The sequence below is a fragment of the Mauremys mutica genome, chromosome 11 (assembly GCF_020497125.1).
Source record: "Mauremys mutica isolate MM-2020 ecotype Southern chromosome 11, ASM2049712v1, whole genome shotgun sequence".
Lineage (NCBI taxonomy): Eukaryota > Metazoa > Chordata > Testudines > Geoemydidae > Mauremys > Mauremys mutica.
In genome coordinates, this window is record NC_059082.1 from 54,382,162 (window position 1) to 54,407,209 (window position 25,048).

The 25,048-nt window shown below is 50.8% G+C and overlaps 1 protein-coding gene across 1 annotated transcript in view; it reads left to right on the top strand.

Annotated features, from left to right (window-relative positions):
• Window positions 1-277: 277 nt before the first annotated feature.
• The window catches only part of CLCN7 (chloride voltage-gated channel 7), a 56,027-nt gene continuing 31,256 nt past the window's right edge, over window positions 278-25,048 (top strand). Inside the window, exons 1-2 of the mRNA XM_044979349.1 lie at window positions 278-502; window positions 22,468-22,539. Coding sequence (XP_044835284.1) covers window positions 290-502; window positions 22,468-22,539 — 285 coding nt within the window. The 5' untranslated portion in view covers window positions 278-289. The remainder of the gene's footprint in view (window positions 503-22,467; window positions 22,540-25,048) is intronic.

Sequence of the window (25,048 nt, forward strand, 5' to 3'; positions counted from 1 at the left end):
CCCCATGAAGCCCTTTGCTATACAGCCCTGTGTCAGGTGCGCTACTCTGGACCAGGCATTGCACGGCTCCCATTGACCCGAGTGCACACACACAACGAATGGAGGTTACACTGCATGAGACATGAGACACCGACCTGCATAAGACACGTACACTACAGGCACCCTCCCCGCGCGCCAGCAGGGGGAAGCCGCCAGACTACAACTCCCATGATGCAACGCTCCCGTGGGCTCGGCAGGCGCCGTAGCGCCTGTCACGTGAGCGGCGGCGCTGCCTGCCCCACGGGGTCACATGAGCAGCCCAGAGCCCGATGCGGAGCCGCCAGCGGCAGCTGCCCCTGCCGAGCGCCCCCGGCTCGGCCGCATGGCCAACGTCGCCAAGAAGGTGTCCTGGTCCGGCCGGGACCGCGACGAGGAGGACGAGCCCCCGGCCGCCGGGGAGGCCACCCCGCTGCTGAACGGCGCGGGCCCGGGGGCGGCGGGCGGCCCCCCGCACTCCCGGCCGGTGAGCGAGCGGGAACGGGGGCTTCGGGTCGTGGGGCTGGTGTCAGGGGCCGGGCGTTGTGGGGGGGCTGCCGGGGGCCTCGCTGAGGGGCGGGGAACAGGCAAGTCCAGGTCCGGTGCGGCCCTGGGGAGGCTGGGCTCGCTCTAGCTGGTGCCCCGCATCCTGCCGAGCTCGCCTGCGAGCAGGGAATGTCCAGTGAGCGCCAAGCTGAACTGTGTCTCTGCCTCTTGCCCCCGACCCATCCTTGCCTATTGGCTTCACCCAACCTATTGCCCGAGCTGTGCTCGGCTTATAAACCTCCGCGGTCTAGCCCTGCAGCCCCAGCCACACTTGTTGCAGCTACTTCTCCTCGGTTCTGGGAGCTGCTGTACATCGCAGAGCCTGCCGGAGCTCTGGCTAGGCTTCCTTCCCTGGAGTTCAGCCAGGGCCTGCACCGATCCCTCCTGGTGTAACCGAATGGAAGCACCTATAAATGGGTGAAATCTGGCAGAGCCCTGAGATGGGCCTTGAGCTGTACAGGCAGGGCTTGGACAAATGCTGGACCGTTGCAAAGACAGTGTAGATGGTGAAGTGACAAGGGTCCAGGGTGAAATAAATTCTCCTGGTGGCTTGTTTGGAGAACAGATGGTTGCTACAGGATCTATGCAGCCCTGAGGGTGGGGGAGCTTTACATCCTTAAGAGGGGATTTTGTGTTGAGTGAGTTTAGGGTGCAGAGAATTCATATGGGGAAGGAGGAAGGGTTAGCGATTGGGTTCTGCCTCCTTTCGTCTTGTTGGATTTCACCTCATGCGGTCTCCCTGGAGAGAGCTCCTTGAAGGTTTCCTTTAGTATTGGAACGTGTCTCCACAGCCTTCAGTGGAATTGGAGAGACCGGGAAGTACTTGGAGCAAGCAGTGAGTAACTGGACAGCATCAGTTAGGTGTCAAAATGATTTGGTGGGTAGCTGAGGTGAGGGACTGGCTTACTGGTGGCATGCAAGGTGCCTCATTTTGGGTTTCCAGGACTCCTGAATGTGCACTGACCTCTGCAAATGGGTGGGGATCTGAGCTTTGCTTCCTTAAGGCGGGCAAACTTTTTGGCCTGAGGGCCACATCTCAGTATGGAAATTGTATGGAGGGCCAGCTGGGGCAGGGGATTGGGGCGCATGGGGGTGGATGAGGGTTCCGGCTGTTGGTGCAGACTCTGGGGTGGGGCTGGGGATGAGGAGTTTGGGGTGCAGAAGGGTGCTCTGGGCTGGGATCAAAGGGTTTTGAGGGTAATTAGGGCTAGAGCAGGGGCAGGGGGTTGAGGGGCAGGGGTAGTTTGGGGTGCAGAATCTGGGCAGCGCTTATCTGAAGTGGCTCCTGGAAACAGCCACCCGTCCCCGCTCCAGCTCCCACGTGGAGGCGAGGCCATGCTGCTCTGTGTACTGCCCCGTCCTCAGACACTGCTCCTGCAGTTCCCATTGGCCATGGTTGCCGGCCACTGGGAGATGCAGAGCCGGCACTTGGGACGAGGGGAGCATGCGGAGCCCCCTGTCTGTCCCTGCTTCCAGGAGCCACGCTGAGCTGCTGCATGCGTGGAGTGGAGCAAGGTAAGCCCCGATCCTGCTCCCTGGCTGGATCAGGGCTTGGGGAAAGCTCCCAACCCTGCTCCCCAGTGGGAGCTCGAGGGCCAGAGGTCCGATGGGCTGGATGCAGCCCGCGGGCCGTAGTTTGCCCACCCCTGTTTCAGGGTCACTCTCTGTCATCCTTGGGAGACTGTACTCGGATTATTATTTAAGAGGGGGTATAGAATTCCTCGCTGCCTAAGATTTGGATCCATGTTCTCATTAGGGGTGCTCAGCCAGCGACGGTCTGAGCAGGGGGTGGGGAAATCAAGCAGAAATTGTGGAAATATCATGGTAGACATTCTCTTCCTTCCTCAGAGAAGAGAAACATTATGCCTTCAGTTACAGCACAGTCCTGAGTGCCTGTCACTATTCACTGATCAGTCTTGGACAGGTCAGTCTTTCTTGTGTCTGAGTCAACCAAACTGGATTAAAAAGCAGAACTTTACAGGTCACCAGATAGTGATCTGAGATTTCCTATTGCAGAGCGATACTGGAACAGAGCTGTAGTCAGGCTACGGATGACTAGGACAAACAGCAAGGAAAAACACAGCACATGGATCTGATTCATACAATGTGTTTCTCGTGTCACTGTGACAAGTGCCTAGCTGATCGCTGTACTTGGTGAGCACAGCTGATGAGACAGGCTGCTGACCCCCCAACAGGAGCAGTGTTGCTCTGAGGGGTTGCTATGGCATGGCAATGAAACAGATGGGGTGGGTGGAAGAGGAATACTTTCAGGAGCTACTAACCATTTCGTAGTGATGATCTTTATTAAATATAATGGCTACAGGAAATCTTCATTTCAAAGTCATGGTCTCTGCTGATGGGTAACCTGGGAATCTTTTGGCTGATCAGGGTGTGACCAGTAAGAAGTAGCAGGGTCTATAAGAGGGATCGGCAACCTTTGGCATGCAGCCCATCGGGGAAATCCGCTGGCGGGCCAGGACGGTTTGTTTACCTGCAGCGTTTGCAGGTTCGCCTAATCGCAGCTCCCACTGGCCGCAGTTCGCCGTTCCAGGCTAATGGGGGCTGTGGGAAGTGGAGGCCAGCATGTCCCTCGGCCCGCGCTGCTTTCTGCAGCCCCCATTGGCCTAGAACAGCGAACCACGGCCAGTGGGAGCTGCAGTCAGTTGAACCTGCGGACGCTGCATGTAAACAAACTGTCCCAGCCCACCAGCAGATGTCTCTGACGGGCCGCGTGCCAAAGATTGCCGATCCCTGGTCTATAAGTATGGAGAGTGAGACCAGTACGTTATGTACGACCCTTTTAATGGACTCCTTATCCTCCCCATTTCTGTTGGGCCCTGCCAGCTTTCCACAGCACTCTCAGCTGCAGGCCAGGAGCAATGAACTGGGGAGATTACCCCAGTTCTTACCTAAAAGCATATGTTTGTGTGGGAGTGACCTAGCAGGCTGGTTCTGGGCCTGTTCTCCAGGGTGAGGCAAGGGCTTGAGCAGCTGAGCACAGGAAAATCGAACGCTTTAAATGGCGACTCATTTAATTTCATGCAGCACATGGGGTAAAGGAAATACTGTCGTTTACTAAAGACACAATTAACTCCCATAAGATCTCCCAGAGGCCAGGAGCTATGTGGGATTAAAAGGGATGAGCTGTTTAGGGATATGCTTATCCATATAGTTATAGAATGAATATGCACATGTTGAATTCAAAGGAGATGAAACTCTTCTGTTTCAGAGCAAGAGCCATTCACTGACTGGCAGGATTAGGAAGATACTCTGTGAGCTGATTATTTCATAACCATCTTCTATGAAGCTTCTTGCATTCTCTTGAGGGCCCTGGTACTGGCAACCATCAGGAGGATACTGGGTGAGGGGGCCCTGGGGTCTGAACTGGCATGGTGGTTCCTATGTTCTACATCTCTGAGCACGTGCACACAATTCAGATTATATGAATATGCTCACAACGCTGAAACACTTGAATCTTGGGCACATCTCATCAGTTTGGCATTTTCAAGATACCTGAGAAGTGCTTGGACAGTTCAGCTGGATGTGCTTAACACCTGATACTAGGATAAAGGGATCTTTTTATAAAACACTCCTCTTGTTTCTCCTTCCTTGCCATTCACCTGGATCGGCTCAGATCTTTTTCCAAGCTAGCTCACAAATTGAATATTAACTGTTCAAACACGCTGATGCTCAGGCAGGAAACAATGTTTTACGTCAGGGGTAGGCAACTTATGGCATGGGTGCCGAAGGCGACACGCGAGCTGATTTTTCAGTAGCACTCACACTGCCTGGGTCCTGGCCACTGGTCCGGGGGGCTCTGCATTTTAAATAATTTTAAATGAAGCTTCTTAAACATTTTAAAAACCTTATTTACTTTACATATAACAATAGTTTAGTTATATATTATAGACTTGTAGAAAGAGACCTTCTAAGAACATTAAAATGTATTACTGGCATGTGAAACCTTAAATCAGAGTGAATGAATGAAGACTCGGCACACCGCTTCTGAAAGGTTGCCAACCCCTGTTTTACGTATTCTGAGAAATGCAGATCAAGAGCCTGCCTTCTATCCCCCATGGATAAAAGCAAACTTTATGGTGGTGGTGATTTGTCATGTGCCTGCTGTACCTTTCATTTTGTCTTTTTGCTTTTCTTGAGAGTAACTTTTTTGGGGAGGGGAGAAGGGTAGGTTGGCAGAGGGATTTGTCAAATGATGTGGGGGATGCTTGGTCCCGAATACTCAGCCTACCATGCAACAGATACAAAATTGTTGTATGAGTCTGTAGGCTGGTGGGATGCTGACATCTGTAGTAATCCGTGTATGCTTATTTTGATTAGCTGCATGCTTGTTTAGAAGCTCAGATAGCAAGATGTAAAATGTTGCAATCAGGGAATAGCACCAGAGGTCTTCCTGATGGCTATAATTAGAGGCATCCTGGATGTGTCTCCTCCAGGGGGAAGGAAGAAAGGTCTGTACCTGTATTAGAGAAAACAAAAATTCCTGACGAGTCTTGGAGTAGTTCATGCCTCGGACTGTTAGTCGTTAGGGTCAGGGGGGCTGGATAGTATACCTGCCTACTCACCTGTTGGGAGTGAGCGCTTAGCCTTGAAGCTGACTTCTTGAGTCTGCAGACAGTTTCAGGGTTGCTGCACATAATTTCCCAAAGTGATAATAACAAGACTCTGGTCAGTTTCACTTCAGCCTTGTAGGCAGCAGTGAAACAGCCAGGACCACTTCAGGTTTATGCTTCTGCTGAGGAGCGCTTTGGGGAGCAGCAGAGGCAGAACCTGGAGTATTTCCAGAGAGAGGGGCCCCAAAACTGGAGGAGGGGTTGAGTTTCGGATGACTGATCTCTTCACCTCATGGGTAGTTCTCAGGAGGTTGTGGGATTGGGGGTGGTTAGGAAGAATATAAAAACTACCATACTGGCTCAGAACAATTGTCTGTCAAGCCCAGCATCCTGTCTCCAGCATGACTTCATGGGGAATGTACAGAACAGGGCAGTTGAAGTGATTGACCCTGTCTTCCCCTTCTGGCTTTTGGCAGTTAGAGGTTCAAGGTTGCCCGAGCATGGTGGTATATCCTTGACCATTTTGGCTAGTAGCTATCGATAGACCTATCCTCTGGGAACTTATGTCGTTATTTTTTTTGAACGGTTAAGTTTTGGCCATCACAACATCCCATAGCAAGGAGTTCCACAGGTTAATATTGTGTTCCATTGGGTGGAAAAAAGTACTTCCTCCTCTTTGTATTAAAACTGATGCCTATTAATTTCATCAGCTGGCCTCTGGCTTTTGTATTGTGGGAAAGGGTAAATGACACTTCTCTAGTCACTCTTCTCACATCATTTTGTGATTTTTTTTTTGATTTTTTTTTTTGGTAGACCTCTGTCATGTCCCATCCCGCCCTCCACCCCCTTAGTCCTTTTCTAGGCTGAACAGCTGTCATCCTTTTAAAGGGCGAGACCTTGCCTTCCAGCAGCCAGAACAGGAATGGATTTGTCAGCTGTTTGATAACCAGAGACTGGTACCAAAGATACAGGCCCCTAGCATGGTCCAGGGGTAGCACCTTGGTACGAATTTAAGCATCCTGGCCCATTCTCAGCAGTCGCGGATGGCAGGAGTACAGGGCATCTCACAAGGTGTTGTGCACGGAGGCTAGGGCCGGGGCAGATATTCTTTTCATGTTGGCCTGTGGGTGGTAGGTTTCCGCTAAAGTCACTTGGCCTTGGGATTTGATACAAACTTTGGGGCCTGTCAGGACTGTAGCTTTGGGCTGCCTGTGATAGAAGCCCGCTAGCAAATGAAATATGGGCATCGTTACTTTTTCAGCTCGTATTTCAGCAATGGTAACACACTTTCCTGTAAAAATCATACGATTTCATAACTGCAGCTTTGCAAGGCAATTGCCATTCTCCTGCCATACCCATTCAGCATCTGACTAGGAACTCTAACTTAGCCTGAGTTTACAGGAAGGGCCCTGACGACTGAATCTTTATCTTGTCTCTCATAGACTCCACCAGTCTGTATGATGTCTGTGTGGTCATTCAAATTGGTGTATGGGACCACAGCTTCTTTTTAATGTTCTGCGTGATCCAGAGCCAGGCTGTTGGCATGTGATGCTACCGAGGATAAGGAAAGGAAATAATTCATGTCCTGTGACCCTTCTCTGGAAATAAAAAAAAAAAAAAACCCTTCCAGTAACATTTCCCAGGCAGTGGCCTAGTTTACTCATCAACAACAGAAGTTGAGTCAAATGCTTCTTGTTTGTGGTTCTTCAAAGCAAAGTTGGGAGCCTATAAAAAGTTTGCTGTGTAAACAGTCGTAGTGTTTGTTCTGTCAATGTTTTTGTTCATTAGTTCTGATTGAAGTCATGCCATTATTCACAGGCAGAGATTGCTTCATGGCTAGTCAGCCTGGAAGGTAGAACACGGGTAGGGTACCTACCATGCATGGTGCATATAATATAGTTTGGCTGAATATAGGCCATTTACTTCTGCCTAAATTGAATCTTGTGGATTCTGATTGTTGAGGGTTGTAACCCGTCTGCAGAGCGTAGGCCTCGCTAGTCTGCTCCCGGGTGAGTCAGTCCTTGCCAGGCAAGATGCTACTAGCTGTGTTGGTCTCCTTGCCAAGCAATACCACACTGGTTCAACTGTACTGTAATAGTGGGCCCTTTGTCATTGCTCATATGTCACCATAGACTGACCCCTGCAGCACGGCCAGTAGGGTAGGAAATTATTTTTGTGTGCTATTTACTGTATATTATAAACTTTAGCCAAACTTTTCTTTCCAATTAAAATTGTTACTCTGGGTTTGCTACAGGCCCTTTCAGAGAGGTTGTTTTCATAGCAATCAGCCGTTGGACCATGTCCCAGAATGATGTCGCCTGAGTCAGCTCTTTCTAGAACTTGCAATTAGAAATGAATGAACTGGCCACTCCGCTAGAAACTAGCAGCACCTTACTTGGCAAAATCAGCCAACTTCAGAAGACTGTGTAGTGAGTGTCTTTGTACCACTGAGCTGTGGCAGGAACTATCCCAGCTCTTCAGAGATGGTTACCAGGTGCAGTTGCTACAGTTATAAGGTACCACCCAACACTTCCTATGCAAGCCTATTTTAAACATGCTACAGAGAAAACATTAAAAAGCCTACCTGCATGCTAATCACCTTCCCAGGGATCAGCCCAACCCCAGCACGGGCTCTGATAGGAACCGTCCATCAAACCCCCACTGAAGGGAGATTCCTTAAGGTTACCTGTTCATCACAGCTTCAGCTCAGAACAAGCCCAAAGTTTTATGAGGCCTCCATAGGGCCCAGTCCTTCCTACCCTTCCCTAAGGACTGGTGCTCTGTGGAGCAGAAGGCCTGTCCCTTTGCAGAAGGCCCTGAGCCAGTTTAACACCAGGCTATTTATCCAAGAGTCCTTTGTTTGTGGGTTGGTCCGTGGAGAATCCAGTGTGAACCAGTATATGCACCTTTCCTGGGGGTGGCTTCAGAGGGCTGGTAAGCAGGGAAATCACATTAGTATCCCCATCCCTGCTAGAGACGGCACATCCAGTGCCACAATAACACACACAGCGCAAACCCCAACTTAATTCCATAAGGTTTGCCTAGGATATTACAGAATAGTGTCAGTCTTTTGCAGTAACAACCAGTGGTGACATCATACCATCCAAGTCGGTCATATTTGCTCTCCCCCACCTCTCTTGCAAACCTCTGTCCACATGCTGTTCAGGCTGATGGAAAAAGTCCAGTCTGGGCTTAGCACCACTCTAAGCATTACACTGCGCCTAGGCTAACCCAGAGGAGAATTCTTCTTCAGAGGGATCCTTTGGCCTTGGAGCCCCAAATGCTGAAGGATCTTCTCTCAATCTTCATCTGGCCAACGTGCCAGCTTTCAGTTTACGGGTTCACGTGCCAGTCATACATTTTAATGTTTTTAGAAGGTTTCTTTCTAGAAGTCTATAATATAGAACTAAACTACTGTTGTATGTAAAGTAAATAAGGTTTTTAAAATGTTTAAGAAACTTCATTTAAAATTAAATTAAAATGCGCGCGCGCGCACACACCCACCCCCCGGACTGGTGGCCAGGACCCGGGCAGTGTGAGTGCCACTGAAAATCAGCTCGAATGCCGCAGGTTGCCTACCCCTGGCATAGTCTTTCTAACCTCCGCTAAAGCCCCCTCTCCTTTACACTGTAAGCTCTTTAAGGCAAGGATTGCGTTGCCCTCTCTCTGTTCAGCACCTAGCCCAACAAGGCCTCAGTCCAGATCAGGGGCCTCTAGGTGTGACACTGATGTAAATGCTGCCCACATGCAGCCCAGCATGTTTGTTCCAAAGTCAAGCACTTAAAATGCCATATTTATGGCTGCCTTTGCAACCTGAGTTCTGTTCCCTGGGGGAGTCTAGCCTGTGCACTGAGTGAGGCAGGAGTTCTGTTAAAGACAAAATAGTATGTGATCATGTAACTAAAGACAGTCATAATGCATACATAGTGGTGGGGGAGTGTCAAATTAAAGCTACATGAACAACCTTTGTTAAAAGTAGATCTTGCATAACTTCTCTTCCTTTAAAAGAAAAGCGTTAAAAACTAACAACCTCCCCCATCAAGCATCAGCAGCAGGTTTGATCTACAGGACTGACTATATTAGCAACCTTTTCCTGCTGGTAGCTGTCCCTGGGCTGGGCTGCTGGTGCCATGTGCTGGGTCTAGGGGAGCCCCCAGCCTGTCGTTCTTTCTCCCCTCTGGGAGGTGGAGGGGAGTTGCTGCCCCATGTGATGCCCCTGGTGGAAAGAGAGAATGGGCTGCTGGGAAGATGTGCCGAGTCCAGGGAGGCATGTGGGAGGCCAAGTCCAGGGAGGCATGTGGGAGGCCCAGCTCTCTCTTCTCCCCTCCCACTGCTACAGCTCCCAGATTCCAGCGTAGTGGTGGCGTGGGCCCAGCTGTAGAATGTTCACATTCAGTTATTTTGGTAGGTTGCCAACATTTCCCTGGGGAAGCAAGCGAGAGAAGGAAAGAGTGACTTCAGTTCGTATCAGTGAGCACAGTGTCTGTCTCAGCCAAACCCAATGGAATCAAGAGAGAAAGGAAAAGCACTTCTGTAGCCTAGGGATTTTCTTCCAGCCAAATTTCAGTTTAAATACAGTTCAATTTATATCCTGGAAAGCAGGGACTTGAAAAGGATTTAGAGGTCATGGCGGACAAGCAGCTCAACAGGCACTCCCATTGTGATGCTGTGGCAAAAAGGGCTAAGGGGATCCTTGGAGGAGGGGTAGATAAAAATTGACTTAAACACTGAATACTTTTCCTTTTAAGTAACCTGATTAAAATTAAATTTGAAATTGACAGCTGGTTTTAAGGACTACACTTCACTCTGTTAAAATCATTTAAATAAAAGTCAGAGTCCCCAAATTTTAATTTAGTAAATGGTGCTGCTTTTTTAATTGTTTACTGGTTCCCAGGGAAACCATCTCATTTTCTTTGTCAACTCAGGCTTTATAAATGTCACGTTCTACTGATGTATATCAATTAATTTGTCTGTAGAATGGAGAAATTCTGGTATTTACATTTTTCCAAATGGAAATGACTGTCAGTTTCTATTGCCCAGAAAAACTTTTGCCTGAATTGCTTTTGGTTTCAGTTTAGCTAGCAACTGCAGAGAGCGAACAAGAGCGTCATTTGGACTAGTAGTTCATTAAGAGCTGGCTAAAAACGAGAGGGAATTGAACTAGCAGGAAAACTTGTTTTCATCTTTCAATGTATGAATACCACCAGGTTGGAGAGGATGAGTGAGATCTATTCAGCATAAAAACACGAAGGGCGTGGGGCAGATATTTCAAAGTTATTTAAGCACCAAAACATTTTGAACAAGGTACCTGGTAGGAATATAATTTCTATACTGTATCCTCTTGGTTAACCAAAAGTACCAATTTTTTTTAATAAAGACAACGTTTGGTTTCAATTCAGCATGTTTTAATGGTTAACCACCAATAAAAATGCACCTTTCTTTAGGAAAATTAACAAAGTGCAAATAAGAACATAAGAACGGCCATACTGGGTCAGACCAATGGTCCATCTAGCCCAGAGTCCTGTCTTCTGACAGTGGCCAATGCCAGGTGCCCCAGAGAGAATGAACAGAACAGGTAATCATCAAGTGGTCCATTCCCTGTTGCCCGTTTCCAGCTTCTGGCAAATGAGGCTAGGGACAAAACAAAATTTTAAATTGATTATATAAATTCAGATCTCCTCCTTGAAGACTGAATCATGATTAAAATGGATTTGACTCAATCTGGTCCTGCAGGTATATAATGAGTAAGAGTATGAACGTGATTTTTACCTCTGTGTATGGCATTGGCCAGACAAATGCTGGAATATTGCTTACAGTCCTGGTGTTTGCATTTTTAAAAAGGTGTTGAAAATTGCAGAGGGTGCAGAAAAGAGCCACAAAAATGATTTGAGGTCTGGAGAAAATGTATTACAGTGAGTGACTTACAGCTCAGTCTGTTTAGTTTATTACCAAAAAACCCTCAAAAAACGGAGCTGGTTGATGATGGTGTGGAAGCACCTTCCTGGGGAGAAAACACCAGGTATTAAAGGGCTCGTGCATCTAGTGAAGAAAAACGTACCAAGAACTAATGGCTGGAAGCTGAAGCCAGACAAATTTAGATGGAAATAATGGACACATTTTTAACAGGTCTGACAAAGTTCCTCCTCTGCCTGGGTGAGTCCTGTGCTTATTGGCGGATTTGCTCGCCTCAGAGATCTTCCCCTCTGGTGGAACCCACAGTCCAGGTTAACTCCTCCTGTGTCTGATCAGGAGTTGGGAGGTTTGGGGGGAATCTGGGCCCGCCCTCTACTCCGGGTTCCAGCCCAGGGCCCTGTGGATTGCAGCTGTCTATAGTGCCTCCTGTAACAGCTACATGGCAGCTACAACTCCCTGGGCTACTTCCCCATGGCCTCCTCCCAACACCTTCTTTATCCTCACCACAGGACCTTCCTCCTGGTGTCTGATAACACTTGTACTCCTCAGTCCTCCAGCAGCACTCGCACTCTCAGCTCCTTGCGCCTCTTGCTCCTAGCTCCTCACACATGCACCACAAACTGAAGTGAGCTCCTTTTTAAACCCAGGTGCCCTGATTAGCCTGCCTTGATTGGCTGCAGGTGTTCTAATCAGCCTGTCTGCCTTAATTGGTTCTAGCAGGTTCCTGATTACTCTAGTGCAGCCCCTGCTCTGGTCTCTCAGGGAACAGAAAACTACTCATCCAGTGACCAGTATATTTGCCCTCTACCAGACTCCTGTACCCCACTGGCCTGGGTCTGTCACACAGGATGATTAACCATTGGAAGAAGTGACCAAGGGAAGTGGCAGATTCTCCATCTTTAGATGTCTTCAGATCAACATTGGATGCCTTTCTGGAAGAGGCTTTGGTCAAACAAGGTCTTGGGCTCAACACTGGGGTAACTGGGTGAAATTCTGTGCCCTGTGACTTACAGGAAGTTAGGCTAGATGATCTAATGATCCCTTTTGGCCTTTATCTAGTCATCAAAGGCCTCGACCAGCAATGGAGGTGAGAACTTTTGTAAAAAGGTGACAAACATTTCTTGCCGTGGAAAGTGTTAGGCAACTGAAGTACAGGGGTTGCTACTGGCTCCCATGACCTGTGTTTTGGAGCGCCAAATTGAGTAACCATTTGAGATGATATAGGGGAATAAGCTAAAACTGGCTAGTCTTGGCTTCCTCCTCAAGTTTATTAAAATATTTTTGCTTGTGATGAGGCTTCTTGTTAAGGTTTCAAAGGCTTAAATAAATCTAGGCTCAATGACTAGGTGGTACTGGTGTGTGCGTGTGTGTACACATACACACAAAACATATTTTTAATGTATCCTATTTACATTCTAGAGATACACAAGCCCAGGGCTGGAGGAGTCAGGGCCTGCAGAGTAAACTCTCCTGGTGTGCAGAAGTGCGCTCCTGCTTCAGGTTAACGCTCCAGGCCTAGTGCCAGTTGGAGCGGTTGTTTAGATCCAGCCTTGTGAGCCACTGCATTGGTTTGGAATCCAGATGGGCAATTGCTTTGCTGTGTCAATATTAGGATCTCAAGCAGCGCCCTTCGGCGGGGGGGAAGGTAGGGCAAGTCTACACAGCAGCAGGGCGTGATTCAAGCTAACATGCTATAAATAGCAGTGGGGATGCTGCGGCTCGGTTGGAGACTCGTGCTAGCCTTGCAGGTGGGGTGGCTAGTTTAAGTCTGTCGCTCTGGGTTGGGGGGCTTGCTCCCAGCTGCAGTGTAGATGTGCCCTTAGTGGCTGGCAAGGGAGCCTGAGCGTACAGTCTTGCGATCCTGCTAACGAGCTGATTGCATCTTGGTTCCTGTCTGCTTGCAAACATGACCACGTTGCTTGGAGATTGAAGAGAAGTGAGGGACCTGCTTCTATCTGATAATGTGCATTTTGCGTGGCCAGCACTCTAAACCGACTTTGTCCCCCTCCCAAAGCTCGCAGAGAGGAGTGAGTTTCGTGGTCTGGGAATCTGAGCACTTTCGTGGTAGCTCCTCCTGGAGTGGGTGTGAATGTTAAAGGAGTCTGGGGAGGGCTGTGAAGGGAAGCGAGGGTGGCTCTTATGGGAAAGGTAAATTACAGGTCTGTCGCATCTTACGCTGGGGTTATGTTCCGCAGTCAGCGCGTAAAGCAAAAATCGCGTATAGTCAAAATTACATTGAGTGTAATGGTGGGCGGAATCGCCCGCACTACAGGTACAGTATTAAAATTGTTGTTTTTTTGTGTTTTTTTGTTTTTGCTGACCATGTAAAGCTGCAATTGCGCATGTTAAATGCCCATAAGATGCGACAGACCTGTACAGCGGTGGTGGGACAGGTCTGGCCCTAAGTTGGGTCTGACGAAACCAGCGCACAAAGAGCTGTTTGTGAAGTCAGGCAGTGCCACTTTCCCAGTGGCCTCTCAAGAGCTCCTCATGCTGCCGCCTTCTAGCCATGGAGACTCATCGCCTCACAAGGGATGACTTGACATCTAGCCCTGTGGCGTCATATCCAAACCAGCAGGGCTGCGGGATCTGGAGATGTGGAGTCAGTCTGGGTCCTGTTTGAGAGCAAGCTCCGTTTTGGCCTAGTTACACTTGTCTGGGCACCTCTCCCCCTTCGGGCCCTCATCTGCCTCTGCTCCTTTTGCAGCCGCTCACTGTGACCTGGCTGTAAAACGGGCATCGCCTCCTCTGTTCTAAAATGGGATCTTGCATCTCCTCTTCAAATACTTCTGATATAGGCAGGGAGAGCTTGGCCTGAGACCTTCGGAGAAAGAAGAAAGTGTCTTGTAGCCCCCTGTTCCTGTAGTCTCTGAACACCTCGCTGTCTATACGGGTATCTTTATACTACGAAATTAGGTTGAATTTATAGAAGTAGATTTTTTAGAAATTAATTTTATACAGTCGATTGTGTGTATCCCCACTTAAAACCATTAACTCGGCAGAGTGCGTCCATGGTACCGAGGCTAGCGTCGACTTCCAGAGCATTGCACTGTGGTAGCTATCCTACAGTTCCCTCAGTCTCCGCCACCCATTGGAATTCTGGGTTGAGATCCCAGTGCCTGATGGGCCGCTCAGCTCACCATCACCGTATGTCTCCTGGGTTCTGGCAGATGTGGCGCTGCATTGCTACACAGCAACAGCTCATTGCCTTTTGGCAGCAGACGATGCATTACGATTGGTAGCCATCGTCGTCATCTCCTGGGTGCTCTTTTAGCTGACCTCGGTGAGGTCGGTCAGGGGCGCCTGGACATAAATGGGACTGACTCCAGGTCATTCTCTTTTTAAGTTTCATCTCATGGAGATTCAGGGTATGGCTACACTGGCGAGTTGCAGCGCTGGAAAGCCTCCACCAGCGCTGCAATTAGTAAGTGGCCACACCTGCAGGGCACTTCCAGCGCTGCAACTCCCTGGCTGCAGTGCTGGCCGTACACCTCACTCAGCATGGGGAATAAGGATTCCAGCGCTGGTGCTGCAGCGCTGGTCATCAAGTGTGGCCACACACCAGCGCTGTGATTGGCCTCCAGGGTATAAGGATGTATCCCAGAATGCTTTTATAAATTACTCTTTGTTTTGTTATGCAGCCTCTCTTTGTTTTGTTATGAACGAGCTCCGATTGGAGCTCCGTTGCTTATCTAAAAAACAAACAGAGCTCCTGTTTGCTGTGATCATCTGTACCTGGCTGTAAACAATCAAATGAGAGGCAGGGAGGGAGTGAAACAGCGGGGAGTCGTGTTGGCTGCAGGCTGTTTGCAATTAAGAGTTAAGACTAAGGGGTCGGAAACATGTTCTGATTTTTCAATGCAGGAAGCTAAACACACAGTGTTGGCTCCAAAAATCCCCTCTCTCTTTCCCCCTGCTCCCTGTCACACTAGACCCCACTCCACCCCCCCTCTTTTGAAAAGCACGTTGTGGCCACTTGAATGCTGGGATAGCTGCCCATAATGCATCACTCCCAACAGCGCTGCAAATACTGCAAATGTGGCCACACACCAGCGCTGGTAGCTGTGAGTGTGGCCACACACCAGCGCTGGCCCTGCACAGCTGGATGACCAGCGCTGCAAACCGTAAGTGTAGCCATACCCTGTGTCCTGCCTGCAGTCGTACTGCACCGTCTTCTGGCGAGCACCCAGGAGACGAGGATGGCTAGCAGTCGTACTGCACCATCTGCTGCCAGCCTAAGATGTATAAGAAAGATGGAGTGGATCAAAACAAGAAAGAGACCAGATTTGTATTCATTTGCTCCCCGCTCCCTCCCTCTGTGAATAGTGGTGGGAGGGGTAGCTCAGTGGTTTGAGCATTGGCCTGCAAAACCCAGGGTTTTGAGTTCAATCCTTTAGGGGGCCATTCTGTGTGACAGTTGTGTGTTTTTCTCCTTGATGCAAACCCATCCCCTTTGTTGATTTTAATTCCCTGTGAGCCAAGTCGCCCCTCCCTCCATCAGAGCAATGGCAGACAATCGTTTTGTGCCTTTTTTCAGCACAGATGCCATAAGCATGGAGCCCGCTCAGATCCCCGCAGCAATTATGAGCACTGCAAACACCACACACATTATCTTGCAGTATATTCAGAACCAGAACCTGCAAAAGCAAAACCAGGCGAGGAGGCGACGGCAGCTCAGTGACAAGAGTGATGAGGACATAGACATGGACACAGACTTCTCTCAAAGTACGGGCCCTGGCAATGTGGACATCATGGTGTTAATGGGGCAGGTTCATGCTGTGGAACGCCAATTCTGGGCCCGTGAAACAAGCACAGACTGGTGGGACCACATAGTGTTGCATGTCTGGGACGATTCCCAGTGGCTGCGAAACTTTCACATGCGTAAGGGCACTTTCATGGAACTTTGTAACTTGCTCTCCCCTGCCCTGAAGCGCAAGAATGAGAGCAGCCCTCACAGTTGAGAATCGAGTGGCGATAGCCCTGTGGAAGCTTGCAACGCCAGACAGCTACCGGTCAGTTGGGCATCAATTTGGAGTGGGCAAATCTACTGTGAGGGCTGCTGGGATCCAAGTAGCCAACGCAATCAAAGAGTTGCTGATATCAAGGGTAGTGACTCTGGGACGTGTGCAGGTCATAGTGGATGGCTCTGCTGCAATGGGATTCCCTAACTGTGGTGGGGCGATAGAACCCATATCCCTATCTTGGCACCGGAGCATCAAGGCAGCGAGTACATAAACCGAAAGGGGTACTTTTCAATGCTGCTGCAAGCACTGGTGGATCACAAGAGACGTTTCACCAACATCAACATGGGGTGGCAGGGAAAGGTACATGACGCTCACGTCTTCAGGAACTCTGGCCTGTTTCAAAAGCTGCAGCAAGGAACTTTCTTCCCAGACCAGAAAATAACCATTGGGGATGTTGAAATGCCTATAGTTATCCTTGGGGACCCAGCCTACTCCTTAATGTCATGGCTCATGAAGTGGTACACAGGCAGCCTGGACAGTAGTCAGGAGCTGTTCAACTCTAGTCTGAGCAAGTGCAGAATGGTGGTAGAATGTGCATTTGGACGTTTAAAAGCGCTCTGGCGCAGTTTACTGACTCAGATAGACCTCAGCGAAACCAATATTCCCATTGTTATTACTGCTTGCTGTGTGCTCCACAGTATCTGTGAGAGTAAGGGGGAGACGTTTATGGCGGGGTGGGACGTTGAGGCAAATCTCTTGGCCGCTGATTACGCGCAGCCAGACACCAAGGCAGTTAGCAGAGTACAGGAGGGCGGGGTGTGCATCAGAAGCTTTGAAAACCAGTTTCATGACTGGCCAGGCTATGGTGTGAAAGTTCCGTTTGTTTCTCCTTGATGAAGGCCCCCCCACCCCTCCCCCGGCCTTGGTTCACTCTACTCCTTGTAAGCTAACCACCCTCCCCCCCCCTTTGATCACCGCTTACAGAGGCAATAAAGTCAATGTTGCTTCACATTCATGCATTCTTTATTAATTCATCACACAAATAGGGGGATAACTGCCAAGGTAACCTGGGAGGGGTGGGGAGGAGGGAAGGACAAGGCCACACTGCACTTTAAAACGTATTGAATGACGGCTTTCTGTTGCTTGGGCAGTCCAATGGGATGGAGTGGTTGGGTGCCTGGAGGCCCCCCCACCGTGTTCTTGGGCGTCTGGGTGAGGAGGCTATGGAACTTGGGGAGGAGGGCGGTTGGTTACACAGGGGCTGAAGCGGCGGTCTGTGCTCAAGCTGCCTTTCCTGAACCTCAACATACCAGAGCATATTAGTTTGTTCCTCCAGTAGCCTCAGCATTGCCTCTTGCCTTCTGTCACCAAGCCGATGCCACTTATCTTCAGCCCGCCACCTGTCCTCGTGTTCATATTGTGCTCTCCTGGACTCTGACATTGTCTGCCTCCACGCATTCTGCTGGGCTCTTTCAGTGTGGGAGGACTGCATGAGCTCAGAACATTTCATCGCGAGTGCGGTTTTTTCCGCTTTCTAATCTTCACTAGCCTCTGGGAAGGAGAAAATAGTGTGAGCGTTGAAACATTTGTAGCTGGTGGAGGGGGAAAAAAAGGAAGAGTGGTAGTTAAAAAGACACATTTTAGAGAACAGTGGGTAGACTCTTTCATGGCAAACCTTGCTGTTAACATTACATAGCACACGTGCTTTTGGTACAAGGTCGCATTTTGCCTCTTATTGAGGGTATGCCAGTTTGGTGTGAGAGATCATTCCTGCAGGGCCGGGCAACAGAATTCGGCTTGCAGGCAGCCATGGTAAGACAGAGTCTTTTGGCTTTGTTAACCTTCATAACATGTGGGAATGGTTTCAAACAGCAGCGCCCTCATTTCCCATACCAAGCAGCCGTTGGGCTGGCCATTTAAAATGGGTTGGCAGTTTAAAAGGAGGGGCTGCAGTTTTTGGGTTAACGTGCAGCACAAACCCAACTAACTCCTCTCCCCCCACACGTGCACACACAATTCTCTGGGATGATAGCTTCACCCCTTCCCCCACCGTGTGGCTAACAATGGGGAACATTTCTGTTCAGCCACAGGCAAACAGCCCAGCAGGAACAGGCACCTCTAAATTTCCCCTTAATAAAATCACCCTATTTCAACCAGGTGACCATGGTAGGTAAAGTGTCCTACCATGGAGTCCCTCCGCAGAAACCTTTTGCAAAGGCTTTGGGAGTACATCCAGGAAAGCTTTATGGAGATGTCCCTGGGGGATTTCCGCTCTATCCCCAGACATGTTAACAGACTTTTCCGGTAGCTGTACTGGCCGCGAATGCCAGGGCAAATTAATCATTAAACACGCTTGCTTTTAAACTATAATATTTACTAAGGTACACTCACCAGAGGTCCCTTCTCTGCCTGGCAGGTCCGGGAGGCAGCCTTGGGTGGGCTTGGGAGGTACTGACTCCAGGTCCAGGGTGAGAAACAGTTCCTGGCTGTTGGGGGAAATGATTTCTCTGCTTGCTTGCTGTGAACTATCTTCAGCCTGCTCCTCCTCCTCATCTTTCTCATCCCCAAAACCCACATCCCTGTTGCATGCTACTCCATTTACGGCGTCAAAGCATGGGGTGGAGTAGTTGTAGGGGCACCTCCTAGAATGGCATGCTGCTCATCATAGAAGTGGCATGTTTGGGGCTCTGACCTGGAGCGGCCGTTTGCCTCTCTGGTTTTTTGGTAGGCTTGCCTCAGCTCCTTAAGTTTCACATGGCACTGCTGTGGGTCCCTGTTATAGCCTCTGTCCTTCATGCCGTTGGAGATTTTTTCAAATGTTTGGGCATTTCGTCTTTTGGAACAGAGTTCTTATAGCACGGATTCGTCTCCCCATACATCAAACAGATCCAGTACCTCCCGTTCGGTTCATGCTGGGGCTCTTTTGCGAATCTGGGACTCCATCATGGTCACCTTTGCTGATGAGATCTGCACTCACCTGCAGATTGCCATGCTGGCCAAACAGGAAATGACATTGAAAAATGTGCAGGCCTTTTCCTGTCTACCTGGCCAGTGGATTGGAGTTGAGAGCGCTGTCCAGAGCGGTCACAATGGAGCACTCTGGGATAGCTCCCGGAGGCAATACTGTCGAATTGCGACCACACTACCCCAAATTTGACCCGGCAAGGTCGATTTCAGCACTAATCCCCTCGTCAGGGGAGGAGTACAGAAATAGATTTTAAGAGCCCTTTAAGTCGAAAAAACTGGCTTCGTCGTGTGTATGGGTGCAGGGTTAAATCGATGTAACGCTTCTAAATTTGACCTAAACTAATAGTGTAGACCAGGGCTAATGGAGCTATACACCCAACGCCTCCCATTTTACAGCAGGAGAAGGGCCTTCAGTTCCCCATGACTTGATTGCCTGGGCTATTGCAGTGAATCCTTTGAGACGAGTTGGAAGTGGCTGCCTCCCTGCAGTGGCCAGTTGCATGAAGTGTACATAATGACTAGTACTAGCCCGTTCCTGGTGACTGGTTCTCTCAGTCCAGCCGGAAAGACTGAGAGAGTCCAGTGTGCCTGCAGGCCCCTGCAGCTGCCTCTCTTCCCGCGTTCCAGAGGCTCCTGGCTGGCACAGGGGATGGCAGTTTCTTTGTTTGTCTTTGCCAGGCCATGCTAGTCCCCTGACCACAGGGATGGCTCCATCCTATGCTGTGGCTCACAATAGGCCTCTTGGACCGTCAGGGACGAGGTGGTGTGTGGAAAGGGGCAGATGTCAGCTCTGAGAAACCTCATTTCCATTAAATGTAAATTAAAATAACTCCAGTGTCTGATTGGCTAGTGCCCCCCACCCCCCTGCCAGGGTAGTGCTCCCCTCTGCAGGGCAAGGACACTCCAGATGCCGGCGCAGATGCTTTCAGCCCCAGCAAAAACAACGAGGAGTCTGGTGGCACCTTAACGACTAACAGATTTATTTGGGCATAAGCTTTAGTGGGTATAAAACCCACTTCTTCACCAACAAAGTATCCGTCCCAGCTTGGGAGCAGGACACCGCCGTCTCTAGTACTGCGTGCTGGGGCCCTTGAACACTGCAGCACCACTGCAGGCTAGGTTATAGGCCCAGCCTTGGCTCATGTTGTGTGACTGGAAGAAGTGCCCAGAATAGCTCTCAAACTCCTGTATTAGGCAACTCTGCTGACAGTGCTTGGTTCTGGGAACTTGCCCTGCAGAAGAACCGGTCCTCCCAGCTCACTCTGTCTGCTGAGAACACAGTGCTGAGAACGCACTGTGGTTCATCCCCGCCTGAGACGTGCCTAGGCAGCAAAGCATGGCTGTGGCAAACGCTCCCTGGACCTGGCTTTCTGTAGCCACTCTGGGAAACACCTTGTGCAGCTTCGGTTGCGCTCGGGCTGCAGGCTCAGCGCTGTCTCCTGCCTCCAGCTTGCTTGCTTCTCTATGTTGCTGTTTGCAAATAGCAGCATGTCCTCCTGGGCCTGAGCCAGCTAAAAGCTTTGGTGGGGATGAGATTAAATAGACTAATGTGCTCATTTCCTCTGGCCAGGAGTGGGTCATGTGGAGTAGAGGACAGAGCAAAATGCACAACAAACTACCTGTTTGTTGTTAACTGATCTCTTATTCCAGGCCAGGAAATAACTATTTCCTGATCATGACCAGAAGGTGTTCCCTGCAGTGCAGCTGCAGATTTTGCCCGGGCAGGCAGGTGTGTTTAGTTATGAGCTATGCAATGCCATTGAATTAGGGAAATCTTGGGTGAGGTGAGACGTGATCGGTGCCAGCATTCAGGAGGGAGGGAAGGTGGATTTGGGGAGCGATCGGTTAACGGCCAGTCTCTCCAAAGTAACTCAGAGCCACGAGGCACAAGCAGGTTTCACGTGGCTGTGGCACTTCCTCATTGGAGAGCCCCAGCGCACTGAACAATGTGGGTAGAAAGGCCTGTCTCTCCATGGTGACTGGGGATGAGGCATACATGGTTGGAGCGGCCCTCCCAGCAGGGAAATGTGCAGGGCAGGGCTGCACCTGGGGTTGTGTGATGCATGGGGAGAAAAGCCTCTTGCGCAGTGTCAGGTGTGCTGGCCCCAGTTCACTGGGCCAGCTCAGTGCAGCACAGGGGAGCTGCTTTGTCGCAACTGATGCAAGGTGTCCCCCAAAGCAGGCAGAGAGCAGTGCCTCCTGCCTGGCTGGAGCTGGCTGAAGCCTCAGGTGACAGCTCCTCTTGCCCGAGCTCCAGGGAAAGGAGCTGGAGGTGACATAGCTCCAGCATCCCTCCCTTGTGCTGCTCCTGCCTCTGATCTCTAGGGGGACTGCTGGATTTACCCTGGGATTTAACCAGGAAGTCTCCAAGTCTGGCTGCAGAGGGCCTTGCAGTCTTGCTGGGAGTGGAACAAGGGGTGTCCAGCCCCGTACACAGTAAAGAGCAACTCCCAGCTTCTGTCCCTGTGCTTGGGCAGCATTCTGGCAGTGGTGTGGGTTAGGAGACTGGCTGCAATAGGCGAATGAAAGGTCGCATGGAGGGAGAGGCCCTAGCTAAGATCAGCCCCTTCGTGCTGGGCTCTAGGTATCATGAGAGATCCAGACAGATGGCCCCTAACTCTCTGGGCCTCGCCGGCTGGCTGGTGGGTTGGTTGCTGCCAATGGCAGCATGCTCTTTTCTGCTCCATGAGACAGGCCGAGAGCTCACTATCAAGAAGCGTGCACAGGAGGTAACCCCTCCGGGCCTCAGAGAGACCCTTTCACAGCATGATACGGTGCAGTGTAAAATTGAACGCCCCCTTGCTGCAGCAAGTGGGCCATTTCCAGCTCCGGGCTCGTCTGCAGAGCTTTATCCATGATGCAAGGAAATGACCCAAAAGCAGCTCAGTTGTTCCTCCAGCAAACACAGCCGAGGAGCATTTGGCTTGTGGAGGGGAGTAATTTATCCAGCCTCTTGCAAGGGTAGACTCTTGTTAATAGTATTAGTAACAGCTGCTGACAGGGCTTCAAATTGCCTCCTGGGCCTGTCACCGCTGGCTAAGTGAGCCTAGCCCTGGGATGACCAAACTTTGCCCACCAAAGGGTTGCAACCAACTTGCCTAAGCCAGAGCAGGTTGCAGCTGCCATGTGGTCACTTTGAGGCAAGTCCAGAACCTGGTGTACCGACTTCCATCTTGACTGGCGTGGCTTCTGCATCACAAACTAGTGGCCCCTGTCAATATAGAACTCCATGGGTTGCATTAGGCCTGGGTCCTGCATTTGGCCGCCGTTGACCTAGAGCACGGGATGCCCCAGCTGGGCTGAGTGCGGCATGAACTTGAGGGCAGGCAGCTATCAACCTCACTTCCCTCCCTGCCCTGCCCCCCTTGCGTATGAGAGTCAGGAGGGCAAAGCGGGGGCACCCAGATGTCTCCCTTCTAGTGTCAGGGCTTGCTGACCTGTGGCCATGTGGACTATTTGTGCATTGACCTAGTTTTCCATTCTCCTGTCAGATTACCCATTTACCCTTTCTACGCCTCGGGAAGCTGAGCAGTGTGGATCTCGACGATGATGTACGCGAACTGGTGAGTGGCACAGAAAGGAGCAAACGTTCCCCTTCCTGGTAACCAAGGCCAGGCTGCAGCAGATGGCTCCTCGCAAAGCAGCAGCATGGGCCGTGGGAGGCAAACCCATTGCCAAGGGTCTGTCTTTCCATTATAAGTCTGCCTAACTTCTTCCTCTTCCCCACCAAAACCAGCTGCCTACTTCTTCCTGGAAACTATCTTGTGTGAGCCCCTGCCCCAGGAGGCGCCTCTTGGAAAACTTGGGGTCAGCGGACGACGTGTCTTGGAGAAATTAGTCTGTGTCTTTGACTCCCTCCCTCCCTGCCCATACCCCCTCTGAGCTCCCACGTGGCCACAGCCGGTGCTCCGGGCTCTGTTCGGAGCACTCACTCGACGGGTATGCGTAATGGGGGAGGGGGTGTCCCAAAGAAGGGGATGGAAGTCGCACTTGGTGCCCATGCGTGGCATTACCGAGTTGGACCGAATGGTGAGCACAACTGCGTGGGAGAGGAGCTCACGGCTGGTCAGAGAGCACCCGAGGCTGGAGCTCCAATCCGGCTCCATGGAAAACTCACTTTTGCTGTCTGACCCAGATCTCTGGATTGTAGGGCTGCTGCTGGACAGGCCATTCACGTGCCATGCTGTCACCCCCGGACGTGGTCAGCCTCCTGCACTCCCCTCTCACTCGCTAACCTCCCTATTCCCCACTGCTGAGCCATGGTCTTGTGTTCTCTTCAGTGTGTCCTTGCAGCTTTGCCCCCAAGCAAGAGCCACAGGCAAGAGCCGCATCCTCTGGCTCAGAGCATCCCCCGGGTGTATATGCAGAAGGTCCCTTCCATAGGTGGATCTCCCCCTCCCCTCCGACATGTACTTTCCATTTGGGGGGTGGGGGATAGCTCAGTGGCTTGAGCATTGGCCTGCTAAACCCAGGGTTGTGAGTTCAATCCCTGAGGGGGCCATTTGGGGAACTGGGGTAAAAATCTGGGGATTGGTCCTGCTTTGAGCAGGGGGTTGGACTAGATGACCTCCTGAGGTCCCTTCCAACCCTAATATTCTATGAAGGGGGCATTCAGCTGTCTGCTGACCATTGTCCTCCAAGCCTGGTCCTATCAACCTGTTAGTCCGGAAACTGGAGTCCATGTGGAGGGCAGGGGATGGGCACTGGGGTGCCAGGATTGGGCTTTGGGGCCCATTGTGCTGGGGGGATGCTCTGTGTGACTGGATTCTCATGGAAAATTCCTGCCCCCGGCTTCACCTTTGTGAGGGGCCGATCCTGGGCCTGGGGGTGGAAATCCGGTTCAGAACATACCCTGCTAATGGGAAAACAGCCCTCTAGGGACAAGAGGCACCCAAGCCCTGGCTGGGAGGCCATGGTCCGTCCAAGCCCCTCTGGGATCACAGTTATTATGTCTCCTCTCAGAGCAGTGGGTGCTCGCCTGGTTTCCCTTCCCCTCTCACATCCTGTATCTGACTTTTGCCTCCCTCAGCTCCTGGGCTTCCCCCTCCATTTCCGTTGGGTTGCTGTTTGTTTGTGTTACGGTGGCGCCAAATGAGGTCCCTCACAGACACCACAGGACCAGGGGCCCTGCCTGAAGAGTGGACAGGCTGAGTGGGCACTGAGTGGTCATTCCTTTCTGGCAGGCGTAACCCTATGTCGTGGGAGAAGCCCTGTCACCAGTGGCTGAATCTCTATTCTCCAGATGGATTCTGCGCTCTCTGTCTCTCACCAGTCAGATCCCATGGGCCAGAGAAGTGTCCCCCATCCCCTACCCCTTCATAAGCTGCCCCCAAGCTCCTCCAGAACCGCACATACCCCAGAGGGTGGGGCTGGCCCTCAGGGAGATCGATCTAGAGTAACCCTTATGCACCATTTCACGTGGCACCTCTGAGTGGGAGCCACTGTGAGCAGGCCTGGGGAGCAGGAGTGGGTGGATTGTGTTCACACTGCTACTGGAGCCTGAAGTGCCTCTAGACTCACTGGTGTTCAGGTTTGCTGAGCTACAGTGATCTGACGCTCAAACCCTTTTGTCTTTCTAGCTGCAGTGGTATGAACTAGGACACACGTTCTGTCTTCACTTCGGACTAAGGCTGCCTCATAGCCATTCTCTTGTCCTGTAGAAGGGCCTTGGTCACTCTCTTATTAGTTGTATTGCTGGTCCTCACCTGACATCTGGGCCCAGTTGTACTAGATACTGTACCAACACCTGTCCCTGCCCGGCAGCACTTGCAAACTCCCTAGAGGCAGGATACAAGTGAATGTAACAAATGGGGCAGGCAGGAGGATCAGAGTAACAGAGCTACGGTTCCCCTATGAGGTAGCAATTTCTTGCTCTCTGCAGCCCCGTGCTCCCTGCTGTGCGCTCTGTGGGGATCTGTAGGGCCCAGGACAACAGTGGAGCACTGGTAAATGGACCCCACCCCTTCCCTATGCACGCAATCGCTGTATCAACGAAAAAAATTGGAGCTATACCTATCTCCTAGAACTGGAAGGGACCTTGGAAGGTCATTGAGTCCAGCCCCCTGCCTTCAC